General features: G+C 41.7%; 1 protein-coding gene across 2 annotated transcripts; it reads left to right on the top strand.

Annotated features, from left to right (window-relative positions):
• Positions 1 to 11,483: 11,483 nt before the first annotated feature.
• LOC308412094 (uncharacterized protein) lies at positions 11,484 to 19,835 on the top strand. Of its 2 annotated transcripts, XR_013974526.1 has the most exons (3): positions 11,484 to 11,843; positions 12,031 to 19,275; positions 19,463 to 19,833. XR_013974526.1 is itself a non-coding variant. In XM_080906187.1 (2 exons), the coding sequence occupies exon 2, from the start codon at positions 12,815 to 12,817 to the stop codon at positions 18,851 to 18,853; it is 6,039 nt and encodes a 2,012-aa protein (XP_080762313.1). In that variant the 5' UTR covers positions 11,484 to 11,843; positions 12,031 to 12,814; the 3' UTR covers positions 18,854 to 19,835. The 2 variants fall into 2 exon arrangements, 1 of the variants encoding a protein (XP_080762313.1); XM_080906187.1 differs by having other exon boundaries at positions 12,031 to 19,835.
• Positions 19,836 to 20,294: the final 459 nt, after the last annotated feature.

Consider the following 20,294-nt stretch of genomic DNA (forward strand, 5'->3'; position numbering starts at 1 on the left):
AAATGAATAAAAGCCTGTGTTGTTTTGTGTGTTAGTCGCTACAGGGTTAAAGAAGCTAAAACTGGTTGGTTGCATGCTGACTGCCTTACGTCAGTGTCATAAACTCTGATGACCCAATCATCACAAGAGATATTTTGAGAAAACGCATCATCAAATTCTTCTTCCTTTGCTGAAAAAAGGTCACTTCTTAGCGAAATATGTCGTATCTGTTTGGACAAATAGCCAATGATCATTTATTGCGTTTTTGGTCATAGCCTCACCAGAAATTTCTAAGTGTCAAGTCAGGTGATAAATCACTCCATATTGATGGCTCAAGCAGCCTTTAAATACACATATTAGTGGAAACCAAAGTGTCACTACGGTGCGGATCAATTAAGTCAAAAGGTCTATGGCGAGTGCTGAGCTGATGAGCAGAGGGAGGTTAGGAGTCTGATGGGGTCAATGTGATAACTAAAGCAAAGCTCACATCACCCAGACGATCCAAAGCCAAGTGAATATTCATTAAATCCTGCACAATAAGGGAGAATTTAATCTGCCAATTTAATTATGAAGCCGGCGCATAGGAAGGCTTTGGTCTAGATTCTGTTTCCCCGGGAGATTTGCCCTCTATCCCCGACTCCCACAATGAGAAGGAAACAGAAGAAGAAAGAGCAGCCATTTGACCAGCAATGAAGGGAGACCTGGCCCTTAATGCAGCTGCACATACCAGAGGAGGAATAATGAGTGAAGGATTTCATTTCATTTCATTTATTTATTCATTTTCAGGCACAACAAATACCTATATTGAACATAAAATACACAAAGAATGAGAAGAGAAAGAATGCAACTACACGGCAGTGTGGCCATTACTTCTCTGCGTGGCCTATTATGCTGACAAACAAGCAATATCTCCATAGCACAAATTAGGACACCAGAGGAAAACACGAAGTTACCGAGGATGGAAATTATATTCCTGAGAAGGATTCAGCATCAGTAATAGCTTTAAAATAGACTCTTCGCAATATGGTTTCCCAGATCCTCTTGGCTTCTTGCTTTCTAATGTGGAGTGAATGATTCTACAGGGTGGGCCATTTATATGGGTACACCGTAATAACATGGGAATGGTTGGTGATATTAAAGTCCTGTGCTGCACATCTCGTATCTTCACACCATAGACAATTGCCTTCAGATGACCCCAAAGATAAAAGTCTAAGGGGGTCAGATCGGGAGACCTTGGGGGCCATTCAACTGGCCCACGGCGACCAATCCACTTTCCAGGAAACTGTTCATCTAGGAATGCTCGGACCTGGCACCCATAATGTGGTGGTGCACCATCTTGCTGGAAAAACTCAGGGAACGTGCCAGCTTCAGTGCATAAAGAGGGAAACACATCATCATGTAGCAATTTCAAATATCCAGTGGCCTTGAGGTTTCCATTGATGAAGAATGGACCCACTATCGTTGTACCCCATATACCACACCAAACCATCACTTTTGTTCTTCCAACAGTCTTGGAGGGATCCATCCAATGTGGGTTAGTTTCAGACCAATAGCGGTGGTTTTTGTTTGTTAACTTCACCATTCACATAAAGGTTTTCCTCATCACTGAACAAAATCTTCTGCGTGAACTGAGGGTCCTGTTCCAGTTTTTGTTTTGCCCATTCTGCAAATTCTGCGCCGATCTGGGTCATCCTCGTTGAGATGCTGCAGTAGCTGGAGTTTGTAAGGGTGCCATTTGTGAGTAGCTAATATCCGCCGAAGGGATGTTCGACTAATGCCACTCTCCAGTGACATGCGGCGAGTGCTACGCTGTGGGCTCTTGAAGAAACTTAGCAAGTAGTTTGCTAACTGTAGCATGGGAGATGGGTGGTCTCGTAGGGTGTCTTGCATTGAAATCTGCTGCAATGACCCGGTTACTTTGTTCACCAGATATCAACACAATTTCGATCCGCTCCTCACGTGTTAACCTCTTCGACATGTCAATGGCTGTGAACAAAGAGAAACTTGTAAATAACTCATGAAAGAATAAAGTTACGTTGAAACCAAGCACACCATTGTTTTTCTTGTGACATTACCAATAAGTTTGCTGTGTCACATGGCCCTCTTCCTATTGAAAAAACAAAAGTTGTATCCAAGATGGCCGACTTCTAAATGGCCACCATGGTCACCACCCATCTTGAGGAGTTTGCCCCCTCACATATACTAATGTGCCACAAACAGGACTTTAATATCACCAACCATTCCCATGTTATTACGCTGTATCCATATAAATGGCCCGCCCTGTAGAATAAGAAGCGAGGCTGAATAAAGACAGACAAGAGGGGCTGAATACCAAGTTGTCTCTGATTTGACAATATGCAAGTAAAAAAAGCAGACAAATTTCACCCACTGCTGTCTGCCTTTATATATTTTCTGCAGATAAAACCAATGGAAGCAGCAATGCATGGAAAAAAATGTTTTTGTTCACAAGACAAGTTGATTGTTATGGGAAGAAACCAATAAAACGGTTCAGAGTGCAGCAAGAGTGGGTTGAATGTTGGTAACAAAACTGGATGGAAACAATCTCAGAGCATGAGGTGAATAAGCATGAGAGGGGGACAAGAAGACCAAGAACAATCATTTGTATTGTGTGAATATTTTTTTCATTCCTCCCGACATGAGGGGGATGCCGCACCCTGTACTGTAACCAGGGCTGGACTGGGACAAAAAAAATCGGCCCGGGCATTTTGACCAGAGACCGGCCCACCAAAAATGTGACGTCATTCAGGGGTAAAACCGCAAAGGATTCTGGGAACTTGTGGCAAGAGGTACTAGCGCATGCGAGCTTTCAATTGAACTCGGTTACACAGCGATAAAAAGAAACACAAAAGATGGCAAGAAGCTGTTGTATTATTAACTGCAATAGCCGGTGTTGTGCCAAAAAGTGATTGTCTGCCGAAAACTGATTTCCGGTATTTGCCAAAAACTGTTGCTGGTGCAACATGTAAGGATTGGCACAATTTGTTAAGATTTTGAGGAGTTTGAGAAACTAACCTTAAGCATAAAATAAAATTTACTATCAGTAACTTAATTGCACCCACCCAGCATTATATAAACTCCGTCATGCTAGCTAGTACGCAGTACCAGTTATTCTAAGCGACTGTAAAAAGTCAGCACAACGAAAATAAACTCCATCTAAACTTGGTTTATATCTGACACAGATAGACAGCAGGTCATAACTTCTTACCTGAAGTTCAGTTCCTCTGCCACTATGACCGCCGGCCGCCTCGGGTCTCTCCTCCTCTTACCTCCCCTTTCCCTTATCCACCTGCTGGCTTCCACCACTTGCTGATGTTGCTAAATCTGTGGAAGCTATGCCATAGCTACCGCCAAACAATTCAGTTATTTTTACACATGTGGCAGCGTCTGCCTGAAGGGCTTGTTTCTTTTTGGCCCTAATTTTCTCTGCACCTCCTTTCCTTTTTTTGTTCTCCATTTTTTTAGTTTGTCTATAAGATTGCTAAACAAGGGGGAGGGTGCATCCGACCTCCTCGGCTGTAATTGGTCCAGCCCAGAGTCGATCATGACCAATTGGCCAATCCAACACCTTTCATTATTTATACCCTTCCAAAAAAAAAAAATCGATCTGCCCATAAAAACAAAAAATTGCCAGCGGCCCACCGGGCAAATGCCCGGTATGCCCAATGGCCGGTCCAGCTATCACTGTAACACTGAACAGCTAATGCCTGTGTTCTCCCAAAGGCGAGAGACTTTCAATGTTACACTAATACAAATCTCTATAAACATAGCTCTGCATATGAATATTCAGAATCTGCAGACAAGGGAGATGATTATTGGTCCCTGAAGTTTCTGGTTTACGTTCATCTTTAAGTGCTTTTGTCCAATCATGTTTGAGCAGGTTTTGATTACTTGCAAATTAATGAGGAGTAAAGGAGGCAACACACTGATGCATGGCTGCCATCTAATGACAGTTTAGCTTGATTTTTACATTGATCTGCTTTGGTAAAGAATAGAAGAGAAAACAGTGACGCAACAGGAAGTCCCTGCTTTTTGGAGAGCCCTGTAGTTATATGCAAGTTATTTATGCTATCATGCTAACATTTGATCCCGCTAATGCTGCTACCAAAGACTAATCTCACTTGTCCTGTGATATGATGATGATTACTAACACGTTTCCCCCCTTTTTGCCGTCAGGATTGCTTCAAGTCTTCATCGAACAGATTCAATAACATGAAGGAAACATTGCTCAGAGCCTTTGGTTCATGTTGATATGATAGCATCACACATTTGCTGCAGATTTGTCAGCTACACATCCACAATCTAATTTCCCATTCCACCACATCCCAAAGGTGCTCTACTGGATTAAGCTCTGGTGACTGTGGAAGCCGTTTGAGGACAGTGAACTCATTGTAATGTTCAATAAACCAGTTTGAGTTGAGCTTTGTGATGTGGCGCGTCATTCTGCCTGAAGCGGCCCTTGGTAGATGGGTACACTGCAGTTGCAAAGGGATGGACAGGTTATGGGGTTTAAATGATGCTCAGCTGGCATTATGAAGCCCAAAATGTGCGAGAAGATATCCCTCACACAATTATACAACCACCAGCGTTACTTTTTATTGATAATCCATATAATAAACAGGGCTTATCTGGCAACCACGTCACATTCAAAGTCACTAAAGTCACCTTTTAAACACAATCTGATGCTTCGTTTGAACTTCGGCAAGACTTCTTGATAGTGTCCGCTTTGCATGCCTAAATGAATAAACATACTGAGTGGCTGCCATGTGACTGGCTGATTAGATATTTGCATTAATGAGCACCTGAACAGATATAACTCACAAAGGTCTGTGAGTGTGCACTGTAAAATAGGACATTTTTGGAGACCAGTTTTGATCCAGTGTGTGATGAATACAATTAGAAATATTTTAAGACATGAGTACCTCTTAATTAATTGAATTATGGTGAATTAAATTGGCCAATCGGCCAGTGATGTTTTCCACTAAAATTAAAGTAATAGTTTAACTTTCTGTGGTTGTGGTCATTGTTTTCATTTTGCCTTCATTTTAAATCTGATTTACAGATCAGTTTATCTTTTTTTCAGCACATAAAACCTATGCAGTTGGGCTGCCCGAGGCATCAGCTAACAAACAAATGATTTGAGTCCTTTCCCAGTTGTTCAAGACTGAAGAAAATCCCTACTGTTAAACAATAAACAGCTTTATCTGCCAGTGGGCAAGTCAATACAAAGCCTTGTGCACAGCCAATCATTGTTCAAAATGACAGTAGTGTCTTTTAATTCGTAGCAGCTACCCCAATGTTTCAGAAGGCTGTATGTTGGAAAAATCTGTCATCCATTCTTTTTCACTAATCCGGAGTTGGGTCATGGTGGTAGCGGGCTAAGCACTGTATTCCAGGCATCCTTCTCCTGAGCAGTGCTTTCCAAGTCCTCTCACAGGATCCCAAGATCATCCCAGACGAGATGAGACATATAATCCCTCCAGCGACTTCAGGGTCTACCGGATCATCTGCTCCCAACTGGGGATGCCCAGAAAACCTCCAAAGGAAGGCAACTGGGAAACATGATCAAAACCAGTGCTTTCAGTGCTAATGTCAAAATTATACCTATTTGATAGACTAGTGAAGCCTGTTTTACCGTGTTAGGTTTAACTTGAATTATAATCTGAAGAAAAGTTCTTTTACAACTACACAGCCACCTAACCACCGTTTTTTTCCTCTCTCTTTCTGTTTATCTGAAAAGTGTCTGTCATATTGAGCCTCCAGTGCACATCCAGGCTTCCTGTGCTTTGAGACTGTTCTGTGATTACACTGGACAAGCAATACTCAGCGTGTGCAGCACCGTTGATTGCAAGAGGAGAGCAGAGGAGATTTGCAGCAGAAGTGATTTACTTCAGTTGTATGTCTCTGGATTTATCTGGCCTTTCACTGCCTTACTATGATCTGTATGTGCGCCCTGGGGCTGTATATAAAACACGTGGTTTTATATTGGATCTCACCTTTATTTAACCAAGAATCCCTTAAGATTGAAAAATCCTCTTTTAAAGTTAGACCCGGCCAAGAACGCAATCTATACATGCCATCGTATACAGGACAACCCTGTGAGGAGAAAAAGGTAGTTTAGCCATAGTTGGATAATATTTAAACAACTCAAGTGAAATAAACATGTTCTAAACAAAAATCCATGCTATGATAGACAACGTTTGTCAAAGTCAGGTCTACATGGAGAATAATAGACTCATTAGTCATGTAACCCAAAAACATACAGTTTATATTCCAGTCATATCATCTTTTAGCACAGAACATAGTCATGCATTCAGGAGGTTGGGGTGGATGGAAGGGTCAGAACATCGAATTTAGCATAAAAGATTATTGAAAACTTTAAATGTACAGTGGGGCAAAAAAGTATTTAGTCAGCCACCGATTGTGCAAGTTCCCCCACCTAAAATGATGACAGAGGTCAGTAATTTGCACCAGAGGTACACTTCAACTGTGAGAGACAGAATGTGAAAAAAAAAAATCCATGAATCCACATGGTAGGATTTGTAAAGAATTTATTCGTAAATCAGGGTGGAAAATAAGTATTTGGTCAATAACAAAAATACAACTCCAATACTTTGTAACACAACCTTTGTTGGCAATAACAGAGGTCAAACGTTTACTATAGGTCTTTACCAGGTTTGCACACACAGTAGCTGGTATTTTGGCCCATTCCTCCATGCAGATCTTCTCGAGAGCAGTGATGTTTTGGGGCTGTCGCCGAGCAACACGGACTTTCAACTTCCGCCACAGATTTTCTATGGGGTTGAGGTCTGGAGACTGGCTAGGCCACTCCAGGACTTTCAAATGCTTCTTACGGAGCCACTCCTTTGTTGCCCGGGCAGTGTGTTTGGGATCATTGTCATGTTGGAAGACCCAGCCTCGTTTCATCTTCAAAGTTCTCACTGATGGAAGGAGGTTTTGGCTCAAAATCTCACGATACATGGCCCCATTCATTCTGTCCTTAACACGGGTCAGTCGTCCTGTCCCCTTGGCAGAAAAACAGCCCCATAGCATGATGTTTCCACCCCCATGCTTCACAGTAGGTATGGTGTTCTTGGGATGCAACTCAGTATTCTTCTTCCTCCAAACACGACGAGTTGAGTTTATACCAAAAAGTTCTACTTTGGTTTCATCTGACCACATGACATTCTCCCAATCCTCTGCTGTATCATCCATGTGCTCTCTGGCAAACTTCAGACGGGCCTGGACATGCACTGGCTTCAGCAGCGGAACACGTCTGGCACTGCGGGATTTGATTCCCTGCCGTTGTAGTGTGTTACTGATGGTGACCTTTGTTACTTTGGTCCCAGCTCTCTGCAGGTCATTCACCAGGTCCCCCCGTGTGGTTCTGGGATCTTTGCTCACCGTTCTCATGATCATTTTGACCCCACGGGATGAGATCTTGCATGGAGCCCCAGATCGAGGGAGATTATCAGTGGTCTTGTATGTCTTCCATTTTCTGATGATTGCTCCCACAGTTGATTTTTTCACACCAAGCTGCTTGCCTATTGTAGATTCACTCTTCCCAGTCTGGTGCAGGTCTACAATACTTTTCCTGGTGTCCTTCGAAAGCTCTTTGGTCTTGGCCATGGCGGAGTTTGGAGTCTGACTGTTTGAGGCTGTGGACAGGTGTCTTTTATACAGATGATGAGTTCAAACAGGTGCCATTCATACAGGTAACGAGTGGGGGACAGAAAAGCTTCTTACAGAAGACGTTACAGGTCTGTGAGAGCCAGAGATTTTCCTTGTTTGAGGTGACCAAATACTTATTTTCCACCCTAATTTACGAATAAATTCTTTACAAATCCTACCATGTGAATTCATGGATTTTTTTTTCACATTCTGTCTCTCACAGTTGAAGTGTACCTCTGGTGCAAATTACTGACCTCTGTCATCATTTTAAGTGGGGGAACTTGCACAATCGGTGGCTGACTAAATACTTTTTTGCCCCACTGTAGCTGTCAACATGACTTCTTTAAAGAAATGCCCATAACTGCTGAGGACTCTGTATACCGCCCCAACTTCAAGAGATGAAAATAATTCTGCCAGAATGCTAAATAAGAGAGGACCGATAGAGCTAAACAGTAGCATGAGAAAGTAACCATTTGTATTTGTGTTTGACAATTTGTCTTCTCTTTAACATGTTCTGATGTAGGAAAAAACAAGTTAAAAGAGGAAACTTATAAACAAAGTAATTATGGAGATTTTTAAGGATCTTTTCAGCAGATGGTCATCTTTTCCAACTCTTGCAACAATCTCTGTCTGTGCTGCTGCTCTGATTTATCATAGAAATGCTGGTAGTGAGCAGCCTGCTCCCACACTCTCTAAACTGGCTAAACTAAGCGCTCCTGGCTGGAAAACGTAGGAGATACACAACAAATCAAAATGACACCAAAACACACTGAACAAACACAGTTTTGATGTCACTTTAAGCAAGGTACAGTTAATTTTTTCTTGATTTATTAAACAGAACTAAGCAATACATTATATTGCCAAAAGTATTCAACACATATGAACATGAGTGACAAGTTTAAAACCCTATGGATTGGTAGTGCACAGGGTTTAAAACAATGTCAGCCCACCATTTGCACTATAACAGCTTCAACTCTTCTGGGAAGGTCTTGCACAAGGTTTAGGAGTGTTTGGGGGAATCTTTAACCATTCCTTCAAAAGTGCATTTTTGAAGTCAGACACTGATGTTGGATGAAAATGCCTGACTCACAGTCTCCGCTCTAATTCATCTCAAAGTTAAGTTTCCATACCAAAATCATGTTGGAACTGGAAGGGCCATCCCCAAACTGTTCCCGAAAAGTTGGGAGGATGAAATTACCCAAAATGTCTTAATATGCTGAAGCATTAAGAGTTCCTTTGACTGAAACTAAGGGGCCAATTTGAACTTCTGAAAAACAACCCCCTCCACCAAACTTTACACTTGGCACAGTGCCGTCAGAGAAGTAGCATTCTCCTGGCATCCCTCCTCCTCATCTATCAGATTGACAGATGGAAAAGTATGACTCGTTATTCCAGAACACATCTACACTGCTCTAGTCCGATGGAGGCATGTTTAACATCACTAAATCCTACATTATGTATGTGCTTGGTGATGTAAGGCTTGGATGCAGTTGTTCAGCTTTGGAAACCCACTCCATGAAGCTCTCTATGCACTGTTTTTGATCTGAAGGCCACATGAAGTTTGGAGCTTTGTAGTGATTGATTGCAGAAAATTGGCGACCTCTGTGCGCTATATGCTTCAGCATCCACTGACCCTGCTCCATGACTTTAAATGTCCTACCAATTTGTGGTTGAGTTGTTGCCATTCCCAGTTGGTTCCACTTTTAACAACTGGATTTGTTGCGGGAAATTCTCCCTTCCTGGAATTCACCGACCTCCTGAGAGCGACCCATTCTTTCACAAATGTTTGTAGGAGCAGTCTGAATACCTAGGTGCTTGATTTTATACACTTGTGCCTATGAAGTGATTGGAACACCTGAATTCAATGATTTGGATGGGTGAGCTATTACTTTTGGAGATATAGTGTATATCACAAAGGTTAATCGGGTATTTTACTTCAAACACCAGCCCCAAAATACTCTGTGGATCCATATTCTCTGATGTTAATATTTGCTGCCTTCTTTTCTTTTTTTCAGTCTTAAGTCTAATAAAAATGTAGTGCGATAAACTTAAAATAAGCTGAGATCTTGTTATATGTATTTTCTGACTATGTGAGTGATTAACTGATAAAATAAATGGAGGCATTAATTAAAGTGATCATTAGTTGAACCCATAGAAACCAGAGTGACCATTTTAAAAGCAATATCAGAAGTTTGGCTAAAAACAGATTTTGTTTTTGCATTTTTTACAAAGAGCATCATTCAGCATCAGAGAAATGACGTCTGTTTTGGAGACCGGTAAGAATGAATGTGTGAACTCGCCTCCGTTTCATTGAAAAGATGAGGACTGTCACAATAAATCATTGAATCTGTCATCTGTCTGAGAGCCTTGAGGCTTTGAGAGATGCAGAGTGCATCTATTTCATCTCATTTTAAGTCGTTACTGATCATAAGCAGGCCAGCCAAGGAGCTAACGAGAATAAAAGGAGTTCACGTCCCAAGGCGCTAATGCTTCAAACTCCGAGCAAATGAGCATGAAACTGCATCAGTGGTATTGTGCATCTGAGCTCTCAGCTCTTGTTATATTTGCAAGGGAAGATGTTTTTTGTTGCCGTGGAAGATTTCGACAAACCTCCAGTCCGATCTGCTGCTGTGACATCAAATTTAAAGATCTTATCCAGGGTTACTCACGCAGGAGTATAAATAGAGTGACTGCAAGCTATGTAGGCCTACTGCAGGAGAATTAATGTCCCTGCTTGCACAAGTCCGGGTCCCCCAGGTCTCCCTCCACAGTAGAAAAGAGCAGAAATAATTCATAAAAGAAACTATGAGATCTATACTTGTTAGGATTTCACGCTGGTAGAATCCAGATTAGAGAAAGTAACAGGATAGCACTGCTGCGTCTGCTGGCCATCTTAGGGGGAGATTACGCAGGTGAATCTCTTCCCATTGTTATTTTCCCTCAATTTTAACAGCAAGAGTCGGATTTTGTTGCCAGCAGCTGAAAAACAACTTGCCTTGGGAAACTCGCATCAGACAGCAGAGAGGATGGAGAGTCAGTCCACAGTCCTTTTCTGGTTTTTATTGTGCTTCTGCTGTTTTGTGTGATGTATCGCTTCGGGGACAGCGAGGGTATTGCTGCACCGAGAAGAAGAAAAACAACAACAAATAGGAGTGTAGCAATATTAAGGGTCTATGATTCGATTTGGATTGTGAGGCAATGAGGCAGAACAATCATATTTACTCTGCAGGCTGTGAAGGAAGGAAACAGAGGATTTTAATTAAATGCAGTGAAAACATTCTTTATACCCTCTGGCCAGGAAAGAACAAACATTTGGAGAACTGAGAAAACAACCAACCTATGGAATTTCAGTATTCTGCACCCAGCCTGCTCCCTCCATCCATAAAGTTGAGCGAGCGACAGAGAGAGCAAAAGAGAGAGAGGGGCAGGTTTTTAATGTATTGCAAGACCCAGGTTCAAAGTTCAACTGTGTCTCTTAGAAACAACATTCATGGATTGTGAAACAGTTTCCCAGACTCCTCTGTGCCACCAACATTATTGCCAGCTGGCAACATTTTTTAATAATTGAAGCATTAATTTTACATGTGATGAAACAAAGCCATGGCATTTAAAAATTAAACATGATTCTCTATTTTCTGATCTGTTTTGCATATTGAGCTCCTGCTATATCCTGTGAATGGAAGGAATCAACTGAAGCCGTTAACAGAGAAACAGCTTTAAACAAGTACACCGTCAGAAGACCAAAATTAAATGCAAACACACAGACAAAGAAATATTTCTCTGTTGGCTTATTTGATGATCAGTGTAGCTGCCGTCATAGGCAACTCTCGCATTTAAGTTCATTTTATTAGATATGTAAGGTTGAAACAATTAGTAGTTGAAATATTAAGAAATAAATCAATAGTAATTCATGTTTTGTTCATTGGATTTATATGTTTAAATGTGTTATTTTTACTAATTGTGCAATTAGATAGGAACCTTTTCTATAGTTCCGTCTGTTGTTGCTAAGAGGGTATTTTTGGCTGGCACACTCAGCAAGCTAATTGAGACGAGCCACGAGGTTTGCACGTCCACAGTAAGATAGTAAATAGTAAGATAAATAAAAGAGTGCCTTTTTTGGACCTCCCCACGATGTAAGGATTAAAGTTTTATTCCCTTTGAGTGAGGCCAATGAGGTAAATGTTTTCTTTTGTTTATTTTCGTTGTATGTAAATATGCTAGTGTTGCGTGATATTCTAGTGCAATTACCGCAGTGTGAGGTGTAATGTGTATTTTATTGATTGTTTTGTTGGAATGTTTCGCCATATATAATGCTTAGGGGCTTTATTAAGAATATTCATTTAAGTTTGTATTTCTTTTTAGTTCTGACGGCATTGTATCGGCTGTGGTTGGACATCATTACAAGTTAAGGCATGTCGAAGAATCCTCCTGTCCGAAATAAATGTCAGTTAAAACACAAGGAACAAGTTGAGCTTTATTACGACTCGAGGGGAGTAACAGTCAGAACTCAGCCTGCTTCGTGCTGGAGGAGAGAGAAGGAGAAAGAGGTCTGCCGCAGCGGAGCCGAGCGGGAGCGGAGCTGAGCCGACAGCGCGCCGGGTCACGTGATTAAGCTCGCGTCTCTCTCACGCATCAAAGACGCTCAAACACACACACAGACATCTCATAAAGCAACCAGAGTCCAGCGGTGCAGCTTGGTTAAGCTACAAAGAAGTAACACGTTTATACAAGTTAAATGTGGAGAGTAGATTTCTTTAGCTCATCTTAAAGGGACTCTGTCAAGCAATGAAAGTGGAAGTGTGGTGGTTTGGAGTAAAAGTTTAAGCTCATGTTATTGTTGTTTATGCTAAGTAACTGTAATTAAGGTACGTTTAAGTTGATTATAAGGGTTTGCTTATTTTAAGACTGCATTAGATATTTAAAGGTCACATTATAGTATTTTGTTTGACATTGAAGGTTATTTTCTGTTTTACTACAAGTGAAGAGCAATTTACTATTTTGGTTTAAGAGTTTGTGACATATGTTTAAGTTGACTCTTTAAAGTAAAGCAATTTAAGGTCCTAGGTGCTTCATAAGGTGACTATTCACGTATTTAAGTTGACCTAGGTGACTTGAGTGTAGTACAATACCTTTTACTGTCTGTGACATGGAGCAAGAAGGCTGTGACACTGAAGCTGTGGAGCAGCAAGAAGCTTTTGAAGAGCAAGAAAGTTTGCCAGAACCATGCACAAGTAAAGCTACTAAAGAAGGAAGTTTGAGGAAAAGTCAAAGAGTTAAGAAGTTCACTGAAAGGGGCCAAGCACTACATGATGAAAAGGTGAACAAGCTTCAAGCTCGCTTCAAAGTCAGTTATGAAATGTGGAAAGTTGTTGCAAAACAAGGCAAAAAGGCACTTGAAGAACCTGTTAGTGCAAAACTTAAAGAGCTTATCGGCCGAGTTGAACATACCTCGGCAGAAGTGAAACAAGTTTATGATGAACTGCGCAATCATGAAACTCCTGATGAAGACACTCGCCGCAGAGTGGACACCTGTGATGCGGTTTCTCAAAAGATGATAAAGCTAGCTCAAGAAAAATTAGCAGCAGAAGAAGACGAAGAACTTTCTGAGAGATTGGTTCACTGGAGTGATATAGGATCAGCATTCAATTCTGCCGCCTCTCAAAGATCCAAAGGTTCGAATAGCAGGCAATCAAGAAGCTCAAGTAAGTTGTCTGTAAAGAGGCAAGAAGCAGCTGCAGAGCTTGCGGCTACTGAAGCAACTCTGAAGATTATGGAGGAATTGGAAAGTGAAAGAAAGGCACTTGAAATCCTTGAAGCAGAGAATGCTGAGAAACAGAAGGCCTTAGAGCAAAAGCGAAGAGAGCTTGAAAGGCTAGAAACAGTAAAGAGAATGAATGCGGCTAAAGCACGTTTGAAAGTGTACAATGACGAAGGAAGCTCAGATGAAGAAATATCAGACCTTCTGCACGAAAGGAGCAAACGGAGAAATGTCACAGCTAAACCGATGAATCAGTTTGCACATTCGCAACTTAATGCAAATGCAGAGCCGTTTGATATGCGACAAGCCAACTTAAGGTCACAACCAAGAGAAAGCAAACAGGAAGATAGTACCACAACATTGGCCCAAGCTCTAGCTGAGTCCATTCACATAAGTCGCCTACCAGTACCAGAACCTACAGTCTTCAACGGAGATCCTCTCAAGTACAAGGATTGGAAAATGTCGTTTCAAATGCTGATAGACAGAAAGAACATCCCAGTGAATGAAAAGATTTACTATCTTCACAAGTATGTTGGAGGACCGGCGAGAAAGGCTGTTGAGAGTTATTTTCTGTTGGGAACAGAGCGTGCTTATTACTCAGCATGGAACATTTTGGAGGAAAGATATGGAAGTTCATTTGTAATCACCAAAGCTTTCAGAGATAAGTTGACATCATGGCCAAGGATTGGGAACAAGGATAGCGTTGAACTTCGAGAATTTTCAGATTTTCTCAGAGGATGTGAAGCGGCCATGCTTCAGGTTAAAGGTCTTGAAGTTTTGAATGACTGCAATGAGAATCAGAGAATGCTAAGCAAGCTACCTGATTGGTTGTCAGCAAGATGGAATCGAAAGGTCATTGAAATTGAAGAACAAGATGGTTCTTTTCCAACATTTAGCCACTTTGTTGACTTCATTGCGAGAGAAGCCAAGATTGCGTGCAATCCAGTAACATCGCTTCATGCACTCAAAGCAGGTGACTCAGAGAAAATGAAATCTTTCAAGACAAGAAGTGTTGGAGCAAAGGTGCTAGTGAGTGCTGCAGAAGAGACGTCCAACACAAAAAAATGTGTGTTTTGTGAAAACTCAAATCATAGCATTCACACATGTAGGAAGTTTATGGACAAGGTCTTGAGTGAAAGAGTCAAATTTGTGCAAACTAAGGGACTGTGCTTTGGATGTCTAGGCTTTGGACACCAATCAAAGAAATGTGAAAGGAGAAAGATGTGTGACACATGTAAAGGGAAACACCCGACATGTTTGCATGAGGAACGAGACAAAACCTCAAAGAAAAGGAAAGAAAAGGAAAGTGACAAGGAACCACAAATGAAAGAGATGGAAGGCAATAAAGAGAGTAGAGAAACCAAACCCAAGGAAGCACCAAGTGAAGCAATATCAAACCGTGTGATTCAAAGTGACAGAAGTAATCTCACATCTACAATCATTCCAGTTTGGTTATCCACAACAAGCAATCCTGAACATGAGATTCTTCTCTATGCTCTTCTTGATAGCCAAAGTGACACGACATTCGTCTTGAAGGAAAAGGCAGATGCTCTGGATGCAGAGAAGGAATGTGTGCAGTTAAAGCTCTCGACAATGTCTTCTAAAGACACTTTAGTACCAAGTCAAAGGCTGTCTGGGTTACAGGTCAGAGGTTTCTCTTCTTCAAGGAGAATTCCTCTTCCTGTGACATACACAAGAGAGTTTATTCCTGCGAATTTGAGTCATATTCCCACACAAAGGACAGCAAGAGCGTGGCCACACTTAGAGCACCTGGCTGAAGAAATCGCTCCACTGATTGAATGTGACGTAGGCCTGCTCATTGGTTACAATTGTTCACAAGTGTTGGTACCCAGAGAAGTTGTGGCGGGAAAAGATAATGAACCTTTTGCCCAAAGAACAGACCTTGGCTGGACAATAGTTGGAGGAGCTAATCCATGTGTTGACTATGGGGATGCCATAGGATGTAGCCACAAGATCATTGTCAAGGAAGTGACACCCAATCAGTCAGCTGAGCAGTTGGTCAAAGAAGTGCAATACGTCTGTCGCACACACGTCAAAGAGGTGGTCACATCTGCAGATGTAATTAAAGTGCTCGAGTCCGACTTCAATGAAAGAAAGGTGGAAGATTCACACTTCTCACAAGAAGATTTAAGGTTCATCTCCATAATGGAAGAAGGAGTGAAGATGAAAGCAGATGGACACTGTGAGTTACCTTTGCCATTTAAGGAAGACAGACCAAGTCTGGCAAACAACCGGAGCTGTGCAGAACACAGACTCAAAAATTTGAAGAGAAGATTTGAGAAGGACAAGCAATACCACAAAGACTACACAGAGTTCATGAGAGAGACTATAGAGCGTGGTGATGCAGAAAGAGTTCCCTCTGTAGACCTGGACAAAGGCCCTGCCTGGTACATTCCACACCATGGAGTGTATCATCCTCAAAAGCCTGGCAAAATAAGAGTGGTGTTTGATTGTTCAGCAAAGTACGGAGGGGTGTCCTTGAACGACTACCTGCTTACAGGGCCAGAGTTAACCAACTCTCTAGTGGGGGTCCTGTGCCGATTTCGGAAAGGTCCAGTTGCAGTGATGTGCGACATTGAGCGCATGTTTCATCAATTCAGAGTCAGAGAAGAAGATCAAAATTACTTTCGCTTCTTGTGGTGGGACAATGGAGACTTCAACTCTACTCCATCTGTCTATCGCATGCGTGTACACTTGTTTGGAGCTGCTTCTTCCCCTGCCTGTGCGAACTTTGGTCTCAAGTATATTGCTGCACAAGGTCAAGGCAAGTTCAGTGAAGCTACCATAAGATTCATTGAGCGAAATTTTTATGTGGACGATGGTCTTATCAGTTTCCACTCAGAAGAAGAGGCAATTCGTTTGGTGAAGGAAGCAAAGGAACTTTGCAGCACAGGAGGCTTGCGACTTCACAAGTTTGTTTCAAACAGTAAGCAAGTGCTTAATTCGCTACCGGAAGAAGATTGTGCAGAAACAGTAAGAAAGGACTTGTCACTGGGCGAGCAACAAATTGAAAGAGCCCTAGGTGTCAAATGGTGCATCGACTCGGATTATTTCCAGTTTCGAGTAGTTGTGAACGAGCAGCCACTTTCCAGAAGAGGAGTGTTGTCCACAGTAGCCTCTATTTACGATCCACTTGGCTTTGTGGCACCTTTTGTTCTACTTGGGAAGCAGATACTACAGCAAATGTGTCGAGAGAAAGCAGATTGGGACGAACCACTCACAAGCGATCTGAAGTCACGGTGGGAGTCCTGGTTGTTGGATCTAAAAAATCTAGCAGATGTCAAAATTGACAGATGTTACGTGCCAAAAGATTTTCAAACAGTTCAGAAGTACGAGCTTCACCATTTCTCAGACGCAAGTGTTTCAGGGTATGGTGTTTGTACGTACCTGAGAGCTGTCAGTGAAGCAGGACAAGTCCACTGCGCTCTTGTCTTTGCCAAGTCCAGAGTAGCACCCACGAAGGTTACTACGGTGCCACGATTGGAGCTGTCTGCAGCAGTTGTAGCAGTGCGGATTAGTCACATGCTCAAAGCAGAGTTGGAGCTAGAAGATGCTCAAGAATTCTTCTGGACAGATTCTCAAGTTGTCTTGGGATATATCAACAACGATGCGAGACGTTTCCATGTTTTCGTTGCAAATCGCATTCAGCGTATTAAGGAAAGCACTCAACCGATGCAATGGAAGTTTGTGGTATCAGATCTCAATCCAGCAGACCATGCCTCGCGCGGACTGAAGGCCAAAGACCTCATTACCTCCAACTGGTTTAGTGGTCCAAGTTTTCTTTGGCAAGAGAAACTTCCCCACGAAGAAGTCACGGTGGGGAAACTTGATGCAGAGGATCCAGAAGTACGCAAAGTTGTTGTACTCCATACAACTACAGAAACAAATTCTTTGGCAGAACGTTTTCTGAAATTCTCCAGTTGGTCAAGGTTGGTCAAAGCTATGGCAAGACTTCTCAGATTTGTGAAAGAGTTTAAGGGCTTGGAAAGGAGAAGCAATAAAGCCACTAACCTTGAAGAAAGGACAGAAGCCGAGCTTAAAGTCATATCCATTGTACAAAGATCAATCTTCTGCAAGGAAATCAAGGCACTTCAAACGCGAAAGGATCTACCCAAGGACAGAACAAATAGACTCTATCGACTTGATCCCTTCCTGGATGAGAAGGGTGTTCTTAGAGTGGGAGGTAGATTAGAGCGTTCTACATTGCAGCCACACGTCAAGCACCCGGTCATCTTACCAAAGACTTGCCATATCGCAAAGTTACTGATTGATCACTATCATCAGCGGGTGAAACATCAAGGACGGGGCATGACGATAAATGAGCTGAGATCGAACGGAATATGGATACTAGGATGCAGTCAAGCAGTATCATCCTTTATCTACAACTGTATTAAGTGCAGGAAATTCAGACGTCGAGAAGAAGATCAAAAGATGGCAAACCTACCAAGTGAGAGAATGGAGACCACCCCTCCCTTCACGTATTGTGGGATGGATTGTTTCGGCCCATTCTACATTAAAGAAGGAAGAAAAGAACTGAAGCGTTACGGGCTTCTGTTTACCTGTCTATGCTCTCGTGCGGTGCACATAGAGCTACTTGATGATATGTCAACCGACGCTTTTCTAAACTCACTGCGTTCTTTCATCGCTTTGCGTGGGAATGTACGTCAGTTGCAATCAGATCAAGGCACCAATTTTGTTGGAGCCAGACGTGAGTTTCTGGAAGCAGTAAAGGAAATGGATCAGGAAAGTTTGAAACAGCTAGGCTGTGAGTTTGTGATGAATCCTCCCTCTGCCAGTCATATGGGTGGAGCCTGGGAAAGGCAAATTCGTACGATCCGAAGTGTATTGACAACCATTCTGGATCAGTCATCCAGATCATTGGACAGTTCATCTCTAAGAACCTATCTTTATGAAGTGATGGCGATAGTTAACAGCAGACCTATCACCCCACATTTACTCAACGATCCTACTGGACCTCAGCCACTTACACCTAATCTTCTGTTGACCATGAAGTCGTCAGTAATACTGCCACCACCAGGAGACTTTGTAAAGGAGGATTTGTATCTTCGCAAAAGATGGCGTAGAGTCCAGTACTTGGCCAATGAATTTTGGCACAGATGGAAGAAAGAGTACTTATTGAGCCTACAACAAAGACAAAAGTGGCACAAAACAAACAGAAATGCAAAGATCAATGACATAGTGATCGTACAAGATGACCAAGCATCAAGAAACGACTGGAAGTTGGCCAAAGTTGTTGCCATACACCCGAGTGAAGATGGATGTATACGCAAAGTACAACTGTTAATGAGTGACTCATTGTTAGATGACCATGGAAAGAGACTGAGTAAACCAGTTCTACTTGACAGACCTATACACAAGACTGTGACACTATTAGAAGCAGATTAGTTTACATTTCATAAGTTCATAGGTGGAAATCACAAGTGATTTGGTGGGAGTGTAGCTGCCGTCATAGGCAACTCTCGCATTTAAGTTCATTTTATTAGATATGTAAGGTTGAAACAATTAGTAGTTGAAATATTAAGAAATAAATCAATAGTAATTCATGTTTTGTTCATTGGATTTATATGTTTAAATGTGTTATTTTTACTAATTGTGCAATTAGATAGGAACCTTTTCTATAGTTCCGTCTGTTGTTGCTAAGAGGGTATTTTTGGCTGGCACACTCAGCAAGCTAATTGAGACGAGCCACGAGGTTTGCACGTCCACAGTAAGATAGTAAATAGTAAGATAAATAAAAGAGTGCCTTTTTTGGACCTCCCCACGATGTAAGGATTAAAGTTTTATTCCCTTTGAGTGAGGCCAATGAGGTAAATGTTTTCTTTTGTTTATTTTCGTTGTATGTAAATATGCTAGTGTTGCGTGATATTCTAGTGCAATTACCGCAGTGTGAGGTGTAATGTGTATTTTATTGATTGTTTTGTTGGAATGTTTCGCCATATATAATGCTTAGGGGCTTTATTAAGAATATTCATTTAAGTTTGTATTTCTTTTTAGTTCTGACGGCATTGTATCGGCTGTGGTTGGACATCATTACAAGTTAAGGCATGTCGAAGAATCCTCCTGTCCGAAATAAATGTCAGTTAAAACACAAGGAACAAGTTGAGCTTTATTACGACTCGAGGGGAGTAACAATCAGAGTCATAGTTAAAGGTTCGGAGGGCCTGAGGAATGTTTTGACATTTCAAAATGGGAGTAGCTGCCATAGAATGTACATAACCACTATAATCTCTCATTCCTCCCAGCATCCACTGCACTCGCAAACAAGAGCTTAGCACTTTTGAAAAGGTCCGGCGCCACATCGTCGTGCACCTGTATGTTTGCCAGATTTGTATCATGACAAATTATTGTATTATCTTTTATTTTTTGATGGGTTTTATAATGCAAATGCAGCTACATATAGTACTGTTTGTCCAAGAGAAATTTCCTGTGTGAGACAATAAAGTTTATTCTTATCTTACCTTAAAAAAGCTGGACTCAGTTTCCATATCTAGAAAGTGAAGCGCCTTAAACCTGCATTCTTTCAAATGACCAGCAGGTGGCAATTCCAGTGGTTACCAAAAGAGTTGCTGTTATGTAGAAGTTTATGGGGAAACAACCCTCAGCACACTTTCTCAGTGACATTAGTAAACATTTTCCTGATTGGTTCATGTCTTACTGAATACAACATGATGTTCATTTCATAATTTATGACGCTCATCTACAGAGACAACAAGCTTGCAACTTCTCTCGGTTTCCTCATTCAGATGCGCCCAGTTCTTGTGATGTTTGCTTTCAAAGAGCTCCAGCAGTGATTGCAACAGCAACACTTCAGCTCACCAACACGTCA

Source organism: Rhamphochromis sp. 'chilingali', assembly GCF_963969265.1.
Source record: "Rhamphochromis sp. 'chilingali' genome assembly, chromosome: 15".
Taxonomy (NCBI): domain Eukaryota; kingdom Metazoa; phylum Chordata; class Actinopteri; order Cichliformes; family Cichlidae; genus Rhamphochromis; species Rhamphochromis sp. 'chilingali'.